The sequence below is a fragment of the Perca fluviatilis genome, chromosome 12 (genome assembly GCF_010015445.1).
Source record: "Perca fluviatilis chromosome 12, GENO_Pfluv_1.0, whole genome shotgun sequence".
Classification (NCBI taxonomy): domain Eukaryota; kingdom Metazoa; phylum Chordata; class Actinopteri; order Perciformes; family Percidae; genus Perca; species Perca fluviatilis.
The window spans coordinates 28027434-28049381 of NC_053123.1; the positions used below are offsets into that span (position 1 = coordinate 28027434).

The 21948-nt window shown below is 40.0% G+C and overlaps 1 protein-coding gene across 1 annotated transcript in view; it reads left to right on the forward strand.

Moving 5' to 3' along the window:
- The window catches only part of LOC120569523 (aryl hydrocarbon receptor-like), a 52044-nt gene that overhangs the window by 899 nt on the left and 29197 nt on the right, over positions 1-21948 (forward strand). Inside the window, exon 2 of the mRNA XM_039817382.1 lies at positions 5538-5725. Coding sequence (XP_039673316.1) covers positions 5538-5725 — 188 coding nt within the window. The remainder of the gene's footprint in view (positions 1-5537; positions 5726-21948) is intronic.

Consider the following 21948-nt stretch of genomic DNA (forward strand, 5'->3'; position numbering starts at 1 on the left):
CTTATATATATATATATATATATATATATATATATATAAAATGTGGACATTTTCTGCGCGTTGTAAAAAATGTTGCGCATGGTTGCTTTAATGCCTGCGGATTACTGCAGGCCTGCCACCGCGGCCTGCTCCTAACCTTCGACACTTCTTTGATTTTGACGTCTAATTATTTTTGACATAATCCCGCAAAAAGAAGAAGAAGAAAAAAACTACTAAAAGAACACACAATGTTTTTTTTCTCCTCTTTTTCACCGGTCTAATTTGTGTCGAGATGTCACCGAGTCGCTGGGAGACTCTCATGCAGGGTGTTGCGCCATTTTCTGTCAGAACGCCCTTCACAGGATCACAGGGAGCGTCTCCTCTCACCCCACCCCCATGTCAGGTTGTTTTGATTAGTTAGGATATTTAATGATCGGTCGTTTGTTAATGAAAAAAAAGCAGCAAAAAATCAGAAAATGAAAAAAAAAAAATTCACATGGCCATTTTTTTTTTTTAAATGCTTTGACTGTAAAACACAGACAGACGTCTTTCTTTTTTTCCCCCCTCAGCACAAACATTTGATGAAATCCTCCGCAGTGACGATGAAAAAACATCCAAATTAAAGCATGACCAAGTTCACGTTATTTAGCCTGAGCACCTGCGGTAACCGTTTAGGTGTGACATCATCATCGCCAGCAAGCGTCAAACTGACGCCATTTCCCTGCCAATATCGAAAAAAAAAATAAAACATTTAGCCAAAGAGCAAAATCTAAGCAATGAATCCAAAGCAGGCCTTATGGTCGTCTTTGTTCTGTGACGTGATCGCATGTGACTGACTTTTGGAAAAGCTCCAAAGTGCACAGTAAGACACAGCAGTCAGACAGCTACTGTTGTCGACGAGGACAGTATTAACCTGCTGTTTAAAAAGACTGGCAACGCCATGTGTGGATAGATGATGATGATGATGATGATGATGATGATGATGCTGCTGCTGCAGGTTAGCAGTTCAATTTTATGTATAGTATCAAATCCTAACAAGAGTTATCTCAAGACACTTTACAGACTTTTGCTGTGTAATGAAGTCGTTTTTGCTAACAGTAATTCAGAATCAGAAAGAAGTTTATTGCCACAGTAGTGGAACTGGATGGAATATGCATTGGTGATTGGGTGCATACATACTGTACATACATAGGCCTGCAAACAAACAAACTAAACATGAATTAAGAATAAACAAATACCGAAACGGAGACAAATATATGAAAAATAGCTGTTTTTAAGTAGATCAAGCACTGTGTGCACTGGGCAGGTGTACAGTCCAGGATGGAGGTTAGTGCAAAGTGTGTCAGGAATCAACCTGTGAGGGGAAACCTACAGGCAGCGAGACTGTCCATTTGAAAATGATTTCATCTGGGAGAATTTTAAGGCAGGAACTATAGTGCATGATAATTCCTAAAAAAAAAAAAAATAAATAAATAAAAAAAAGGTTTCTGCAAATGTAGGACTCCTGAAAAATCCCATAATCCTCCTCTGGGATGAGACAATGCATGATGGACTAAAACTGTAGGTGAGACACTTTTGTTTCCAAAGAGGCTGACATTTGACATTTTTGAGATGAGGAGGCAGAGCGGGATTAGTGTCATGACAAGGCTGGCAATTTATGATACATTTTTAATATAATTGCATAAATCTAGTTTGTCTATTGTTAACCCCTGTATTAAAAGTCAATCAAGTAATTAAAATGAACAGCAGTAATGTGTTTTGAATTGTAATGGAGGGCATTTGTTTTACATTAAGACCAGAAAACCTGACGCCTTTAATCAGCAGGAGTTCGGTGTAACTTTTATGCTAAAAGTTTCATAATTTAAGTATGAAACTTTGGGCCAACCTAGGAATGTCCAACATTTACTCTCCTTTCAGCTCTTTTTTGTTCTCCACCAACTCCACCAATTCCTGACATTTTCTAAACCAAAAAGTAATCTGCAGATTAATCAGTAATAAAAAAAAAGAAAAATCGTTTGTTGTGTTGCAACTTTACACATAATGCATTTTAAAGAGTCCCACAAAATACTGTAATGTAGTAGTCAAACTACACCTGGACCAGCTCCAACATTAATAACTCAACTCTGCCGAGAGCGTCAACTGATAACTAAGTACATTTAGCTGATGAAATACAAACCAAAACCTAAACTTTTGTATGTTTTGCATTATTTCTATGTTGTTGTATATATGTATACTTTCATTTAAGCACATTTCTGTACTTCTATTTAAGTGTAATGTCACGGTTTGTGTGAAATAAACTTAAAAAAAAGGTAAGAAACAAGAGGGGTAAAAAAAAAAAAAAATACAGGCATTGCAACACACACACACTAACTCACACACACGCTCAAACCCACCCATGCACACACACACACACAGACACACACACACACACCCACACACATATAGCGACCAGCACTGCAGGTCAAGCACAGTGGCATCCATCACTGTTGTGTATAAACAGATCTTCATGTCCAGTCCAGTGATCAGATGTGACAGTGTGTATGATCTACAGTAGGAACAGTCATGGCACATCACCTGCATCCTGTCAACTGTTGTTGCTGCCATATTGTTGGCAAAAAAAAAACACGTCATTTTATTCTATTGAGACAATTGAGAAAATGCATTATATAGTCAAAATTGTGATTTGGCCCTTATTTGCTTTTATTTTATTTATTTTTTTAATATGAGGCCATCAACACAAACTGACTGGGAAGTAGGTGACACACAATCGCACAACAATATGAGACGTCCACAACTGCGTGTTGCCGTGAAAAGGAGAGCGTAGACTGTGTGGACCGGTGGCGCCCCAAATCTTTTCGGGCTGTGACCCTTTTAAAACAAAGCATTGTCTCAATGTCTTCCAGCCTCCGTTCAGGTTACACAGCGTGCTCTGAATACTTCACAGGCCTGAAGACGTCGAGATGTTCACTATGTCGTACAAAGCAGAATTCTTTTTGTTAATCATCCAGTTCAGGCTGAGATCCCTTACAGGGTCTCAGACCCCAGTGATAGAACTGTAGTAGCCGTATACTGCTCTGTCAATAGACCGTCTCATTGTTGTAGATGATGATGGTCAGTGGACTGGAAAACCCTATTAGGTGGAAAATACCTTAAAAATGAAAAAAGAAAAAGAAATAAAATTGAATAAATCCGGTGAAGTGGTCCAATAAACAGTCCCTCCAGAAAAACGCGATCATGCGATTGCATAATTCAGTGCATAATCAGCCAAAGTCCGCATATTTATGCAGGGGCCACATTTTTTCAAATACGCCGCACTTTCGTCTCATACATTGCCGATTTCCGTGCAAAATATGCGGGGCTTGCATGATTTCATAATACCCGCATTTCCGTTGCAAAAAAGTCACATATATCTTAGCACAAAGTTGAGAAATTATGCGTTTACTTCACACAAGAGCAGCCATTTACCCCTGTTACCATGGGAACATTATGAAGTGACATAATTACACAACGTGAACATCATCAAAAAGCAGGGTGTTGGGGGAATCACTTTTTTTTTTCTTTTTCATCATATCGCAGTTTTTGCAAGTTCGCCAATTTTTGCAAGTTCCCGCAATTTCATTGCATAAAATTGCATAAATATCCCGCATATTCCATTAAATTTTTTTAAGAAAATGTGCCGCATAATTAAGGATTTTTGCCCACAACAATCACAAAAAAACTCTGCATTTTTCTGGAAGGACTGAATAAAAACTGGATAGTAAGTAAGAAAATATAATATTATATATTATATTTATATCTTTAAATCTTTATATATTTATATAATATATAATAAATGAATAGCAAGAAACAAAAAAATGCTACAATCCCTAATAGGTCTTTTGTGTGTGTGTGTGTGTGTGTGTGTGTGTGTGTGTGTGTGTGTGTGTGTGTGTGTGTGTGTGTGTGTGTGTGTGTGTGTGTGTGTGTGTGTGTGTGTGTGTGTGTGTGTGTGCGCGCCTGCAGAGACTTGGCCAATCAAACCCAGCCCAAATTGTCAGAATTTCCTTTATTGAAATCATTTGAATGCATCACAGCCTAAACACCTAAACGGTTCCTGTGTTTGCATATATTTGTTAGCTGATGTGTTTGAGCTGGCGTTTTTCTCCAGGGCTTTTGGGTTTACGCTGAAAATGAAGCCTGTGGTTCACTTGAGCTGAAACATATTTTGTTCCATGACGTAAATCACACCCGCAAATATGTCAGCTGTTTTCTCTCTACCTTTCTGTTGACATTCTTTGTGTGTGTGTGTGGTTCAAATGAAGTGGGTTTGTTTGAAGTTATTTCATTTCATCAAAACTATTGAGTCTGAGAACAAAGCAAAGTTCAGGGTTTTACTGCTAAAAAAAGTCATAATTTCTTGACTACTGTACTTCATAATTGTGCATTTTAATATTTTGTCTTTAGTTTTTGCTGCATTAAACCAAAACATTAAACTGTCAGTATGTGCAGCATCAGGGGAAAAAATACATTTGGTCAGTTTGGCAAAAACCTCCAGAAGATGGTAGAAGGGACATTTTTCTGTATGTTGATACTGTAAACATATGTCAGATCATTTATTGTTCCAGAATATTAATACAAGCTTATTTCAGCATTGCTTATTATAAAGATGTGGTTTTTTTTAAATAATAATTTGAAATAATTTTTATCTTTTCCAGACTTATGGTCTGAAAGATTATATACTCATTGTTTTCAGGTGCAGTCATAGCTAAAGTGAATTCGCATAATTAGGGGAATTATTTTGTTTTTATTCATTAGCACATTTTCGAGAACTATTACATAAATATGAATATGAAAAATACTCTTAAGGTGACCTGCCTCCTCCTTCAGTACATGATGTATTTTGGAAAATATTAGGGAAATCATGTTTTTTAAGAAATGTAAATTTCCCTTTTGGAGTCTGCTAATTCCAACATGTAATTGGAGCTTCATGATGTTTATTCTAAGTGAAATGTTTAAACTGTTGTGCATCACTATCGCACAATTTCAATTCAATTTTATTTATATATATAGAGTTATCTCAATTTACCAAAAAACTAAAACATTTGCTGTCTTCTGAAAAGTCAACTAATTTTGGGTGGCACTCTCAAAATGACGTTATAATTCACAGTAGTACTGTGTCATTCTTATGGAAAGTGCAAATAACAAAATGATGCAAAAAGTTTATTTAACTTTAAAATACACTTTTTAACTTTGCTATAGAACTCTCATATCTCCCAAGATCCCAGAATGTGTTGATATAATCCCAAAATGTGGTATAGTGGACTCTAAAACGTAAGAATTTAATGTTATAATTCACAATTTGGTATAGTACCACTGAGATGCATTTGCTCAAATCTCAATGTGTCCCTGCAACCTCCAAAATGAGTTGTTTGAAATGTCCTCCTAGCGCAAGAATGAAAGGAACCCAAACAGAAATCCCATTTTAAATTAGTTAGGGGTCCCCTGGTGGCTGAGGGGCCCTAAACGGTGATGCTGATGGTTTTGTTGTGACCTCTTTCTCCATTTATAATGTTTGTCAGGGTGAAGCAGGCTCCAGCCGAAGGGGCCAAGTCCAACCCGTCCAAACGGCATCGGGACAGGTTGAACGGGGAGCTGGAGCGCTTGGCCAGCCTGCTGCCTTTCCCCGAGGAGGTCACCGCCAGTCTGGACAAACTCTCCATCCTCCGCCTGAGTGTCAGCTACCTGCGGGCCAAGAACTTCTTCTCTGGTAAATTTGTGAAGAGATTTGTGAACTGAACCATTATTGTTTGGCATAAAACGGTAATTGGCTCTTACTATACATCAGCTCCACAAAACTCTCTCTGCATTTCTCAGTATGACTATGGTCATAAGATTTTGTCGTCTGGCGACTTTCACGCGCAGAAAATCGAGTGAAGATAATGACCTCTTCTGAAGAGTCCATGTTTTTTAATCCTCCGTGTCCTCCTTGGCTACTAGCAACTGTATGGAGGAGTGTGTGTGTGTGTGTGGGGGGGAGGCTTGTATCATGTGGATGCGCCAACAGTTTAGTTGTCATTACTTAGAATTCCTCATGGGGGTGACAGGAACTACGCACTATAGCTTTAAGCCCTATACGCACGGGACTTGTTTTAACTGGGGACTTCTTGTAATTTGTAACAATTGCGGAGGTCGTCTGTGATCTTAATCCCGTGCGAATCTGTCACGTCTGTAATTAGTTAAAGGTCCCATGACATGGTGCTCTTTGGATGCTTTTATATAGACCTTAGTGGTCCCCTAATACTGGATCTGAAGTCTCTTTTATATAGACCTTAGTGGTCCCCTAATACTGGATCTGAAGTCTCTTTTATATAGACCTTAGTGGTCCCCTAATACTGGATCTGAAGTCTCTTTTATATAGACCTTAGTGGTCCCCTAATACTGGATCTGAAGTCTCTTTTATATAGACCTTAGTGGTCCCCTAATACTGTATCTGAAGTCTCTTTTATATAGACCTTAGTGGTCCCCTAATACTGGATCTGAAGTCTCTTTTATATAGACCTTAGTGGTCCCCTAATACTGTATCTGAAGTCTCTTTCCCGAAATTCAGCCTTGATGCAGAATTACAGCCACTAGAGCCAGTCCCACAATGAGCTTTTCTTAGGCTCGTTTGAAAGCCATGATGTCTCTCTCTCATGGGTGGGCCAAATTCTCTGGGCGGGCAAAGCAGAGAAAGGGGAGGTAACCTTGCTCCTTATGACCTCATAAGGAGAAGATTCCAGATGGGCCCATCTGAGCTTTCATTTTCTCAAAGGCAGAGCAGGATACCCAGGGCTCGGTTTACACCTATCGCCGTTTCTAGCCACTGGGGGACCATAGGCAGGCTGGGGGGAACTCATATTAATGTTAAAAAACCTCATAAAGTGAAATTTTCATGCCATGGGACCTTTTAAGTACAAATTCCACCACACATTGACTGCCATATTTCGACAAACACAGAGGTTGTACGATAATATTAGTCCCGTGCCAGTCTGCATCTCTGTGATTCGAGGTTGCTTTGGCTGTGTTGGCAATTTTAAATGAAAGTTTCGACAGAGCGTTTACATCATATGTGGGCGACAATGCCAGTCACTTTTGGTTAAAATACAGACTTTACCTATCCCGTGCGCATGCGCCGCACTAAACGCAGACGTGGGAGGGTAATTTCTAAATCACATGAGGTCCCCTGGTAAAAAAAAGTAATACCCGTCCCATGCGAATAGGGCTTTAGTGTTGTTCTGTGTTGTGACAAACCTGGAACGCTGCTCATTTATCATGTCTAACATGCCATTTAATATTTCAAATCTTAATTAGCTTACTACTATGTTGACTCTTTTGCGTAACGCCAGTCACGTGGGTGCATCAAACACGTCTGTCACATAAACCTGTTTCCAATTAGTGGGACAGTTTTGGGAAATCATCGTGTGTGCCATGAAACTCAGAGAAGATCAATGTCAAATTAATGAGCAGCTGTGTGTGTGCAGCACAAAGAGGTCTGCAACATGTTTAGCCTAGCTTAGCACAACGACTGAAAGCAGGGGGGAGAACTGCTAGCCAAGCTCCATTTAGAATTGGAGAAAAAAAACTACATGTTTCATTAATCCCACCATTGTCCTCTTTACATCTTAGTGAACGTTATCACAGCTTATAGTGAACAGCAGTGGGGAAGCCAGCAGTTAGTAGAGCTCTTTCTCAATGTTTTTTTTTTGACGTGCTGATGGAGAAAGCCAAAGTTAAACCAGAACATTTCGCCTGAACATTCAGTCCATAACAGCCAGCCTGTCATCCATAAAAAAAAAAAGCCCAAGATTAATTATTGAAGGTTAAACATCACTTTTTTCAGCAGAGTTAGGACAGGAAGGGCTGTTCTCTAGACACAGCAGAGATTGCAGATAAAAAAAGATGTAGATAATGACATCAAACGAGAGTCTGGATGGATATTGTGAACAAAGCTGACCCAAACACTTAAGTATGATGTATAATACAAACGCTGCCAAAAATAACTTCATGGGCGCTTTAGTTTTTTTTTTTAATGTTAACAAATTAATTTTTGTTCAATTTCACTAAAAACAGCAGGTGCTGCAGTAAATACTCATTGATCTTGGACTATGAACAGTTAACCCAAGGAACATGTTTGCTTTTTCAGAAAGACGAGCGAAATAATCTTTTAATGGGAGATCGCATTGAGTCAAGCTCTGTTCCAACTAGAAAATGTGTAAATAACTAGTAGTCTTTAAAACTAGCCTAGACCTGGACCCAATCTCTCAACTGAACACAAAGGGACGAAAGTAAAATGGATTGATCTTTCACTTTGGTTAATTTAGCAAATGAAGATTTCCCCAAAAATGTTGTTTTAAGCAACACTTACACATACACACAATCCCAGCAGCTCTTTAGCATCTTTGGCAGAGTTGGGTGTGACCAATGGAAACAGGAGGGAGCAGTTTAAAGTGCTGCTCCTAAATGCCATCAGTTATGGCTGTGGTCCCTCCAACCGTTACGAGAGTGTCACAACAGCCGAGTTGCTCGCCCTGTGTTTGTGCTGGACGTGTTTCCCCACATTTCACGGCTCGTCTTATCAACCAGAGATGTGGAGATCACCACAGCGAGAGAAGAGCAACCAGCCACCGCCTTTATTCAGATGATCTCATCCCAGGGAAAGGCCCTCAATATTTCATTGAGACGCGTCTGTGTGTGTGTGTGTGCGACATTAATTATTTGAGGATCAGGAGCTTTGCTTGGCGCCCATTAAAACTGTACGCCAAAGGATAGGAAATAGATGCATGCCAATGGATGGATGTGTACTGTAAGTCTCCTCTACTATGCAGAGTGAAGACATTGTTATTTTAGGCAATGATCTTTCAAAGAGAATGCTGCAATGCGGCCGCCGGATGCTCTTGAAGCGTGAGTAATTGAGAGAAACCCTGGAGTTTAAAGAATTTATGAAATGGAGGCAGAGCAATGTTTGTTTAAGGCAGCGGCTTTTTGACATTGCCGCTTGGGGTGAGTCGGACAGGATACAGCAGCGGCAACATGAGTGTGTTTCATGGGCTGATGTAGCAAATGCGTTTCATAATTTTATGCTTGGTTCATATGTTGTGTATACGTAGAGGCTTTTGGTGCCCTGAAGAAACAAAGTGAAGCCCACACTGCATGGCGCCTGAAGCCCTTTTTTTGTTCTTCTGACTAATTTCTGTTATTACCGTTTTAGAGCTATCAATAGGTCAAAGTGTAGCCCATAGACAAGCCCTCTTGTCTAACTGCATTAGCCTACTTCCTGGACAGTTCTCTTAAGTAATTAACAAGCTCAGGGCTCTTACATTAAGGAAGCAGCTCCGCAGAGATAAAGCAAAGCTCTGTGGACCCTAAGGGCCCATCGCTCCAGGCCGCCTCTGTGGTCAGCCATAATTGTTGTATGTAAACAGCGTAAATCCTGCTTGTCAGAGGCATCCGAAGGTGGGTGGTCTGCGGAGCGATGACTTGGCTCCAGTACACTGTGGGAACGCTGCCATTGTTTCCAACTCTCGCCTCTGTTTGGATGAACGTACCACAGGCGGTGCTCTACTCTGCCTGAAAGATATTTACATCAGGCGCTGCGAAAATAAGGCTACGAGAATCATTTAGGATCCTAACTACCTGGGTAAAACCCTTTTGTTCCTGTTGAGGTCGGGAAGAAGGTACCAGATGCACCAGACCAGCACTGAGAGGCTCAGGAGGAGCTTCTACCCTCTGACCACTAGGATCTAGGGGTGTGAAATCCCACGTTTTAACACAATATTATACCGATTTCTCAGGACAGCGACACAATATTTTCTTGATATCGCAAAGTCTGCCACGATACGATTTCGATTCAATTCAGGGGCCTGCGACCGATACGAAACGATACATAAGCCCATTTAACACAATCGTTTACATGTATTTACCAAAAACAACAAAAATATGATTAGATAATTTCATTACTAGGCTCTTCCAGACATTTAAATTAAACACAAACTACTCTTTTTAATAGAATGAATATAAAGTGGGAATTTCAAAATAAAGGCGCATCTTAAAGATGACGATATGTATCGATATTTTCACTTTGTATCGGCAATATTGGATTTTTGAGGATGGAATCGGTGTATCGAACCCAATCAATGTATTGTTACACCCCTACTAAGATCCTACGACTGCCCCTCCCTCCATTAAGTAATCATACACGTGTGTGTGTGTATATATATATATATATATATATATATATATATATATATATATATTCCTATTCTATTTATCTTTTAATGCACAAATTAAAGGAACTTGCTGGATTACATTTCACTGGAATTGTGCCTTATATAATTACACGTGACAAATAGAATTGATAATGGATTGAATGTTTAGAAGAACTGTTAGACGCTAGGGAGGCTCACCTACATGAAATATTAAAATGCATTAGAATTGCTTAGTGCTGTGGAGAGTTTTTCTTCCAGGATACTTAATAAATCATTCCAGTGAGGTTTATTTGAAGTTTTGTTGAGCCCACACACTCCGAGTCATGGCTGTGAGTGTAACTGAATATTTTGTGTGAGTTGAACAAAGCCCTGTCAGAGCCCAGATAATCTGGCTGACAGTATTACCCTGCCCAGCTGCCATCTTTGTTATTGTCAGGAGCTACAATGGGCTCGTCCCTCTCAGCCAGTCTGAGGAGAGAGGCGTTAACTCTCTTAAAACCGATAATACCCCGCCATGGGTGTGAGGCGGCTCTCAGCCATAAGAACCGTCTTCACAGCTGTTGTCTGCCTTTTGGATCATTTATGCTCCAGGCGTGTCAACAGAACTGCGGTAGTTGACGTGATGAATATGGAAATTTGTCTGTGAATTATTTTGTGTCCCTGGAGGCGCTGTAGCCCCTGGTTGTAAGGCTCACTGTTGGTGTGTTTTCCTCTAATGTGTCATGTGCGAGTGTCAACAGCAACATATCCTGCAAGATTTACATTTTGGGCTGAAAGCTTTACACCATATGACTGGTGTTTTTGTCTGAGTTCTGCGCTGAAAGACCACATGCAGTGTTTCCAGCGGTGTTCGTACTGTCACAGATAATCTGGTGTGGAAAATCAGCGATACGCCTAATTAGTATTAAGTATTTAAGTATTCCATTACCATAACATTTTATATTTAATTGAATTCTCAATTTCTTTTGCCGATACCCTGACCTTCCTCCTATAGTGCCACATTCAGGCTCTGATTTTCCATTTACCAACATTTAGTTCCGCAATTAAGTTAGATCACATAACATAACATTGATAATAGGGCTGAGCGACGAAATTGTTTTCAAATCGACATCGCCATTTGAAAGAATGCGATTAGCTAATCGTGAAGACCGCGATTAATCGAATGTGAAATATATAGTTGTATTCCTCTGTTCATTGTTATATTTATTGTTTTTTCATAAGATAAATGCTGGAATAATGTTACATTTCACAGATTGTTTAAATAAATGTCCTATTTTCAGCAGATCTATCATTTCTTTTTTATTACTTTAATTTCATGATTGTAGAAGGTGCAATATGTAGCAAAAAAAATAATAAACGCAAATCGAATCGTATTCGCAATATCTGGCAGGAAAATCGCAATTCGATTCCCCCCCCCAAATCGTTCAGCCCTAATAAATAACAGATGTGCACATTCATGCTATGCAGAGGCTGAACATGTTATGTCCTCTTGTTACATTTGCAGGCATATTGCAGAGAAGGTCCAAGGCTCATGATATCCATTAGATTTTTATCAACATGGACTGTATATGTAGAACAGCAGCTGCGATACGAACAACATTGTGCAAATACTTGCCACTCTAAGCAGTCTTGAGGCGGTTGCTATCTATCTAATTAATCGGGACACCTCGGTATGTGTGGGTGTGCATGTGTGTGGTCTGTCTTTGTGACTAAATTCTGAATCTGCCACATTCTCTGTCAGGTAAATGTAGTAGTACAATGTATTCCTCTGACGTAGACGTAGCCTACACTGTAAGTCAGTAGTAGGCTGTACAGTGGAGTTGTGGTTTCCTACACTGTAAGTCAGTAGTAGGCTGTACAGTGGAGTTGTGGTTTCCTACACTGTAAGTCAGTAGTAGGCTGTACAGTGGAGTTGTGGTTTGGGGGGGTCCTCCTGTAAGTCATTTTGGGATTACAATTTGGTTCTGGAGAATTCTACGAGCAGCAATACCGCAGGCCAAGCAATCGGCCCGTTCCAAACAGACACGTTTATGTAGAATACTAGTATTCTAAATGTCAAAGGTACCCTTTGGAGATTTTGACTGCTGAGCAATGGTTTCAAGAGTTTGTTTGTATCTTGCGCATGCACGGTTGACAGTCTTATGTTATTTCACATTAGCATGGCAACAACTTTAAGCATTCTTCCAAAAATCAACAGAGCAAATGTTTTATAAGGAAGGAGATACATGCAGTATGTTTATTAGACCTCAAGGATGGACGAGAGAAACGGTGAATGGAAACTTAGCTTTAAGATTATAGCAAAGGAATAAGTGACAGCGGTGACAAGCTCTAGTTTCCATTCATAGCCTTTTGCTATTGTTGCTGTTGCCAGTAGTTCTTTGACCTCAGGTTGGTGTGTTTCCAGCTTTACACTTTAAATCCATCTTCTCAAGTGGATTTCTCTTAATTGTAAGTTCCAGCAGATAAGCAGTGGTCAGTCTCCATAGTGAGGATTGGACCTGTGGGGGAATTGTTACGGTGTTTACAGTGCAGAAAACCCTGACAAGATCGTGGCTGACACAGCTAAGCCAATAAGGGCTCTCCTGGGTTTCTTGGAAGTCACCATTGCCTGCAGCCAAACGCCTTGATTGCCCCTTTGCCTGCCCGCCCTCATTCACACCCAATCCCTTCTTCTTTTTTGAGGCTGGCTGCAAGAATCAAACCTGCCGTCACGTGACTGCTCTTGTGTAACCAGCACTCTCTCAGATGCATGTCAGATGGTTATTATTGTGCTCAAAGCTTCAGAGAACACAGTTTAAACCTGTAGTGGTACAGGACATGACATTACGATTAATCCTGTGATTTTATCACAGCAGCATGTCCCGTTGTTCAAGTGAAGCGCCGCTTTTTCCAGATACTCTACTGTAAACATAGATGGAGATTAGGAGAAATAATCCCTGTGACTGTAGAGGGATTCACTCTACTAGGGTTTGCTGTTGGCTGTGTGTTTGACACTGCAGTTTAGTGTGGGAGAGAAGTGTAACTCGAACTGTAACAATTCCCCATTTTTGCTGTACAATTAATTGTCTCTTTCAGTCAAATTTAAAAATATAAATTTTTTTGTCATACTTTTTTAAACAAATTAAAGGTTTGAATGAATTCCAGGATACATCTTTTGGTTACATCACTGTTATGTGACCCATATAACGTAGTAACACAAATACACAGCCTATCAAGTAAACAACGCCTCTTTATTATCATAAAACATCTTTTCTAACCCCCCCTTGTCATTTTTGTTGCTATGAATGTGTATTGGGCCAACAATTGAAATGATAACAAAATATATAGTCAGCCCAATAGTCACTTATATAATTACAATTTGGCATATCTAAACCAAATCAACAATTGCCAGTCATATGCTTGAAGACCTTAGCTAATGTTAGCAATTAATTGCGGTTAAACAAAAAAAAAACAGCGTTTAGGTAAAGAAATGGACAGTTAGACAATTATGGATTAATTGTTACAGGCCTAAGTGTAACAGATTGTTTCAGGTTCTAACAGAATCTCAATGAAATACTGTTTGTACAACCTTTGAACTGGTTTCCACAAGTTCAGCACAGTTTACATTAAAGCTGCACTATTATTTGTACATGCACAATGGATCAAATGACTGTGTGTAATGTGAAAGATGTATTTTGTAAATTGTATGGTTAAAAAAAAATACAGAAAACTGACTGCAGCTCCCCTTTAGCATCTTTGTTACTTGCAAGAAATGTTTACGTACGTTTTTCTCTTTATTGATGTCAGACTTAATGTTTATGAAGGTGTGGAACCCAGGAATATTATTCTTTACTGTAAGGAAGCCACAGTAAAGTTATTTTTTTACTTTTACTTCTAATAGTTAGGTACCGGTACATTTAATCTTATAAAGTTACTTTTAAAACTTAAGTACTGTAAATATCAGATACCATCAGACTTTCACTCAAGTACTGTTCTAAAAGGTGACTCTAACTTCTACCAAAGTCATTTTCTGGTAACATACTTGTACTTTTACTCAAGTATTGCTTTTAAATACTTTATACAAGACTGCAAGCAATAGACTGCTTCAGTCAGCCCCATAGCCTGACAAGCCAGACCCACATCAAGATGCTGGGTCTTTGAACTCACCATTGACAGGGCTCAATCCGAGGGGTTAAACGGTTGTCTTTCAAATTCCCTCTGCACGTAATAGGATAGCACTACAACCAGGCGGAGCAACGAAGAAGGAAGAGAAGCTAGTTGATAGATTAAACTTTGGCCGTATCCGGTCGGAAAAACTCCGAACACATCTTCCTTTTTTAAGAATGATTTCAGTGCCGTTCTTTGTTGATAAGAAAAGCTTATCTCCGATTCGAAAGACTGCTGTTCGCCAGCAGCAGCAGCCATAATCCCGCCCACCGACTCTATACACGATGTGATTGGCCTGACCAAAGTTTGGTTTTTCCAGCTCGTAAGTCAACAGAGATTTGCTAGACCCCCCCTGGCTGCAAATTACATCCAGATTTCTAGGCTACAAGCCCCAATCAACTGACAGTAAAACACTTTTGATTCTTTTGTTCAATATGGCCATTCAGCGGCAGCAGAGGATAAATACATTTTTCACAAGTTGCCATAAGGTAGGCCATTATATCTATTATAAAAGTACTATCTTAAAATGTCATCCATTAATAGAGAGTTGGCAAACATGGACCTGCACACGCATTATGCTCCCACTGGACCAGTAAGTGAATATAGAAAATGAATTATGTAAAACACTACTTTTGATCCTAGTAGAATGTAGCGTTGTTGTACACTGTAGACTGATTTAATAGAAACGACACTAAAATAGGCCCCTGCATCCCTTGTTTTCCTTCACTCAACAGATTTGTATGAAGCGTTATTGGCAAATAATGCAGCTGAATTCATGTCAATCAATTCAAATTAATTTGCTGTGGGTAAATGTGCAGAACATGTTGCTACAGGCCTGATGTCTGAGAGGAAAATGAGGCCAAATAACTTAATGAAATTAAAATGCATACATCGTTGCCATGACACGGCACGCATAGAATTGGCACACAGCTGGAAATATCTGTCAGAGCTGCAGTCCGACAGCGTTTCTATAGCGTGCCACCACCGCCGCTGCTCCAGGATGGTTATGTAAGATGTTGTAAAAGTCTTGTGACTAGGGTTGGGTATCGTTTGGGCTTTTTCCAATACCGGTGCTAAAATGATACTTTTAAAAGTAAAACTTTTTAAAATATAAAAAAAGGAGCACAAAACGACAGTTGGCGACATTAAAGAACGGCTTGTTTATTGCTAAGGCCATACGGTCAAAATTAAATGATTGGTTAATAATGTAATAACAAAAACTTATAACAATGACTTATTTCACCAGTAAATTGCTGGTAAACAACAAAAACAAGCACCAGATGGGAAAAGGGTATTTTACAATAACTTTGAATGCCCCATGAGGCTGGCGAGGCGAGTTTCAAGTAAACGCACCGTCTGTGTTGTTTTTCCAACAACGGCAGCTGCAGTCAGACTGTTAGGTCCCGGGTGTTGGAATCCTCTACAGGGAAACACAGTCACACTTTACACCACTTAACGTAAGCCGTCAGCATTTTAACCATTGTGTGTAATCCAGCTACTAGCTAACGGTAACGTAGCGTCCCGTGCAGCGATGCTTCTGAAAAAAAAAAGTCAGGCACCGAAATGAGGCACCGGAATTTTCGTTCCTATTCAGTCTCGTTACTACCGTTTGTGTCAGAACCGGTGCCCTATTGCCACCGCGTTTCGGTACCCAACCCTACTTATGACATATGACATGACAATGCCATACATTTTTGAAGGGCCACCTCCCCTCCCCCTCCGTCCTGTAAATTATCTATCTGCACACAAATGAATGGCCGAGCTATCTGGGCTACATCATCAGCAGTGGGTCATTCCTTCATGACGACCCTCCCTCCCTCCCTCTCTCTCTCTGCATGTCCTGTCCTTCGCTCCGTCCTTCCCCTACAGGGTTTAACCCCATCCCCCAGCCCCGCTGATCACGACACGGCACAGCGAGGAATGCAGGCCACCAAAGGGAAAACCTGGTGATCAGTAGTGCCCCCTCCCCTCCTAACCCTACCCCGCCCAAATCCCATCACTCCTCACCTCCTCCTCCTCCTCCTCCTCCTCCAACCTCTCTGGATCGCCTCTCATAAGCAAATATGCAACCATGTGATTGAGAAACCTCGGGAGACACAAAAGCAGCACAGGGTGCGTGCTTTCCCCCTGCATTAGTGACCGCGTGTTCATGTTCAGCCTCTGTATGTGTGGCCGTGTGTATGTGTGTGTGTGTGTGTGTGTGTGTGTTGTGTTGCGTGCATCCATGTGTATGTTAGTGGTTGTGGGGGTGGTGTGTGTGCATCGCGTGATCATGTACTGTAGTGTTTGGGGGGGGTGAAGTGAGTTGAAATGTTCTATATTTACTTGCTGCCATTTACACTCCGGTAGAATAATTTACACACAAACACGCACACACACACATACTGTGTGGAGCTTCATGTGTACATGCTGACACACACCTTTCCGCTGCCTCTCTCCGTCCTGCACAGCGACGGGGATGGAGACGTGCAGAAGTGAACGTAGCTTGTTAACCTTCAAAGGTTGAATGCTTTCGTTTAAATGTAGTTATTTTGCATGCGTAATGCAGATTAGGATCCTGACAGATTATATATGCTTTGTTTGAATCAGAATTGTTTTTAATGTTGTCATGTTTTTGCTTTGCTTTTAATTTGAAAAACCCCAAAACACACAAAAGCTGTATTACAAACTGCTACATTTTCATACATTTTAGCCTGAGACCAAATTATAACATGCCACTTGTAAATAACTGTGAATGGAACAGTGGTGGAAGAAGTACTCTTTCATCTTTTACTTGAGTAAAATTAGCAATACCACAGTGTAGAAATACTGTTGCAAATATTGCATTCAATATTTTACTTAAATGAAAGTAAAAAAGTATCAGCATCAAAATATACGTTAAGTCCCAAAAGTAAATGCACTTATTAAGCAGAGTGGCCCATGTCAGATGTTATTGGATTATAATTAATGCATTAATGTGTTCATCACTTTAAAGTTGCAGGCGGTAAAGGTGGAGCTCATTTGAATTGCTTTATGTACTGCTTGGTAGTTTGTGTATTCCTCCAAGGATCAAAGTTTTATCTTATCTTAACCTATAATAATAATAATAATAATAATAATAATAATAATAATAATATTAATAATAATAATAATAATAATAATAATAATAATAATATATCATCATTTATTTGTTTGTTATATTTAGTATTACTAATCTCAGTCTGCAATGTAACTAAAGATAAATGTAGTGGAGTAAAATATGTGTCTCTGAAATGTAGTGGAGTAGAAGTATAAAGTAAAGTGCAAGTACCTCAAAATGATATACTAATAAATAAAGTACATTTCTTGAGTAGATTTACTTAGTTACTTTCCACCACTGCTACTGGACAAGCAAAGGTAGCAACAGTATGTGTTCTTCACTGCTTTGCAAACACCGAGTCAAAATGTTATTTTACCTAAAAACTAGGTGAATTCAGGGATGCTGTTGTACACACATATACTGCATTTCAAATGTCGCTGCTGATCTGCATCCAGAGTGCTTCCTCTGCAGCATCACCATCCTGACATTGGTGGAAGAAGTATTCAGATCCTTTACTTAAAGTGCTCATATTATGCTTTTTGGCTTTTTCCCTTGTTGTGTTAAATACCTTTTTTTGTGCATGTTATTGGTTTACAAAGTGAAAAAGCCCAAAGTCCCCCCCAAAGGGACTTACCATCTCCAACAGAAAACACTGTTCACCAACTGCTCCAAACAGCTCTATTGTAGTCCAGCCTTTACTTCAGAGACAAACGTGCGTCACTTCGTACCACACATTATAATGCTCGCCTAGCTGCTAGTGTGGCACACCCTCATACACTGCTTCTGACTGGCTAGTAGTCCTTACCTAGCTACTGCACATGCGCGACTCCCAACAAAGATGGAACAGAAGTGAGATGCCTCACTCTGTAGCTAAAACAGAGAGCTCAACACACAGGGTGAAAAGAGGAGCTGCAGCAATGTGCAGTACGACAAAAATATGGTGTTTTCTGAAAATGAAACCACATAAACCTATTCTGATTTAACCTCTAAATGAAATTGAGCATAATATGAGCACTTTAAGATAAAGTACTAATACCACACTGTAAAAAATACTCTGTTACAAGTAAAAGTCCTGCATTCAAAATGTTACTTAAGTAAAAGTATGTAAGTATCATCAGGAACTAAATAAAAAATGAAGGTACTCAATGCAGAAAGATCCTCACATTTTAGAAACTGGAAACGATCCAAACAGTTCTGTCAATCAACTAAGTGTTTAATGGTCTAATCATTTCAGCTGGACTTGTAGGCCGTTATATTGTTGGGTTATAAAGCATTTTATAAACTACATGTTTTGTGTGCAAAAGTCTTCATTTGTAAAGGAACTAAAGCTGTCAGATGAATGTAGTGAAGTAAAAAGTACAATATTTCTCTCTGAGATGTAGCGGAATAGAAGTAGAAAGTGGCATGAAAAGAAAAGACTAAATACAAGTACCTCAAATTTGTACTTAAATATAGTACTTGTGTAATGCTTAGTTACATCCCACCACTGCATCCTGAACTGCACTTCCTGATTAGCTGCTAACACGTAACTGTAAAGATTAACACCTGAGCTGAGCAGAAAGTTGCGGCGACTGGTGAAAGTCACCAGTAATGTGAAGGATGAGCTCACTTATTGTGGCTTCTGATAACAAAGAAAAATCCAAACCGAGCAGGGAGTAAATATACAATATAATATATGAAACCAAGTGTGATGTGTTGGGCCACAAATGACTCACACCCTTCTCAGCTGTCAAAGCCAAAGTAATTCTTCATTTCGTCCTCGTCGTTGCTGCCTGCGGTCTGTATCGGTCCTGGCGTGGATCCAAAACAAACGGCAGCTCTTCTGCCTCCCTCGGCTACGTTACCAGTATGGGCGTGTCGTCTAATCGTCAGCATTAACGCGGCGGCTGAGGATGTCCAACACCACGGGTCCCTGTCGCCCACCCCCCTCCCCGCTACAGGCTTAATACGCTGGGTTAATACTGTCCAAAAATAGCACTGTTTCATGACTCAGACTCCTGCTATTGTTATCCCATGTGTCCTGACAGCAGTGACATGCAATAATGTGGTGTAAACAAACAAGTTAACTCTGAGTACTATACGCACTGCAAGCAGTTGGTTAGCAATGTTGGGGACTAACTAGTTACATGTAACGGCGTTACGTCGTTTTGAATTACAAAATAAAGGTAACTGTAATCCATTACAGTTACTGGGGTGGAAATGTGTTATCAAATTACAGTTACCTATGAAAATGTTCATGATGACATTGGGAGTCAGCCTGCATCTGAATCTTTTCTGTAAAAAGCTAGGCTATATGTTGGGTAATATTAATTTTGTTGCTTTACACGTTTTTCATGTGCACAGTGTCTTCTTTTGCCAATTCCAGCCGCCGCCGTTTAGTAAAGTTTGATGCTATTCTGATGCTTTCGATTGGTTCTCCTGTTTGAATTTGCAGCGGCATAGCTGCCGTTAGGAATTTAGAAAAGTCATCAAAATGTAATAACATGTTACAAGTTACATTACTTTGATGAAGTAATTCAAATAGTTAGAGTACCATTACATTTCAAATTGGGTAACTTGTAATCGTTAACCTATTACATATTTAAACTTTTCCAAAACTGTTGCTTATATGTCTTTTTTTATTATTTTTTATTTGTTGTTTTTAAGTTGATTTGTTAATTAACATATAAATAAAGATATTCCATACCACCATTACCAGAGGAGGGTCTGTCTAGTCCACACAGCATTCGGGGATGGGAGGAAAAACGTGCTCTGGTTTATTGGCATTTCTGTAAACCAATCGCAATCGTCTTGGGCGGCGCTAAGCCCCGGACACAATGACGGTGCCTCTGCAAAATAGCCTCGGGAAGGAACTTGTTTTGGTGGAATGTGTGTACGTTCAAAAGTTGTTAAAAAAGAAATCCACATGAGTTTAGAATGCCAACACAATGGAAGCGGAAGATGAGGGGCATCCAGCCCAAAAAGAGAGGCATCCGGTGGAATTTCCGGAGGCACCTGAACAATCCCGGAAATGGAACGTCGTCGATACAGACTAACCCCTATGTGACACCGTAGCTTGAGCTTGTCGGTCATAGCAGAGCTTACTAAAGTCTGCACAACTACATCTGTCTAAAAATAACTCTGACTGACAAGAGAAAGTGTCCCTTGGTGTTGGTTTTAATAGCAGCTCTTTGGTGTTAAGTAACGCTTTATCCCAAATCTGTCTTGTGATTGGTTGCACACACTTTAAGTCTCTTTTTGGCAGCATCACATGTGTGTGTTTTTGTTATCAAGGGTAGGATGGCGGTCTGTAACAACGCTCTGGAAAGATGCCAGGATGGCATGTAGGGATTGGGCAGGAAATTGAAGCGGCACAAGCCCAGAACATCCCCGCTAATCCTGTTGTAAATAGCATGATGGGACAAATTGAAAGTGGTCAAATATTTGATAAATATTTGCGGTGAGCGGAATGTTTTTTGGGTCTCAGCTTAAAGTAAAGCCCTCTGTGAGATAAATCCCAGCAGCTCTGGCTCTCTGCGGAGCGATGTCAGAAAGCTTTATTCTGGAGGCTCAATGATGAAGGCCCGGGACCAGAGCCAAGCTGGCCTCTGGGTCACAGTCCCGGGACAGAAAGACTTGCCTTCTAAAAGTGTCGACAACTAGACTTCATTTGGTTTCGCAGGTCTATGCGGCTCTGAAACCGTGTCTCCAAAAAAATGACATTTATATTCCATGAGGAAACAAAATTCCTGCCTGCCTAATATTCACTGGCAAATTTATTTTTCTGTTATTCTGGGGTGGATGGTTGGTGTTTGAAGTGCAGGACTTTGACACCAGAGACTGGGGATTTGTGTTCCATGTGCGGTTAGCTTTGAGACCCCAAAATATCTTGGTTAAAGGGGAATTACGTCATACATGTTATTCCTATGGTCTAAGACAGTCCGAAAATATCAGTAAACATGAACAACTCTCCCCCAAAACCCAAAACTAGAGTGCTAAAACTTAAATTTGTGATCTCATTAAGTATAAACTGCTCCATAGACAATGCATTTGGATAGATGGTATGGCACTGAGAGCACCCAGGGCAGTGTTCTGAGTATATGGGTACATTTTCCGTTTCCGAACTGAGAACACTGCAAATAATGCTTATTTTGGTCAAAAAAAATAATTCTCCCATTCATTCTATAGAGCAGCTCCAGACTTTGTACTTGATGACGTCCCGAGTTTGAGAGTAACTTCTCTGGTATTTGTCTTTGAGAGAGAGAAGCTTATGTTCACAAATATTGATTGAACTTTCCTAGGCCATGGAAATAACAAATTGGAAATCTTAATTTAGGCTGTGCTCCACTTTAAAGTGATGGTTCGGAGTAATTCACCCTAGGGTCCTTTGCACCATGACCTCGAGCCAAACACCCCCTCAGAAGCTTTTTTCACCTGGGTCTAACATTTGGAGAGTTAGCTAAACTTCTGGTGTACTTACAAACTTTCCAATCCATCGTTTTATGAGATCATAACCTATTTGTACTACTTGTAGACGTTTGGTATCATTTCGGGCATTATTAG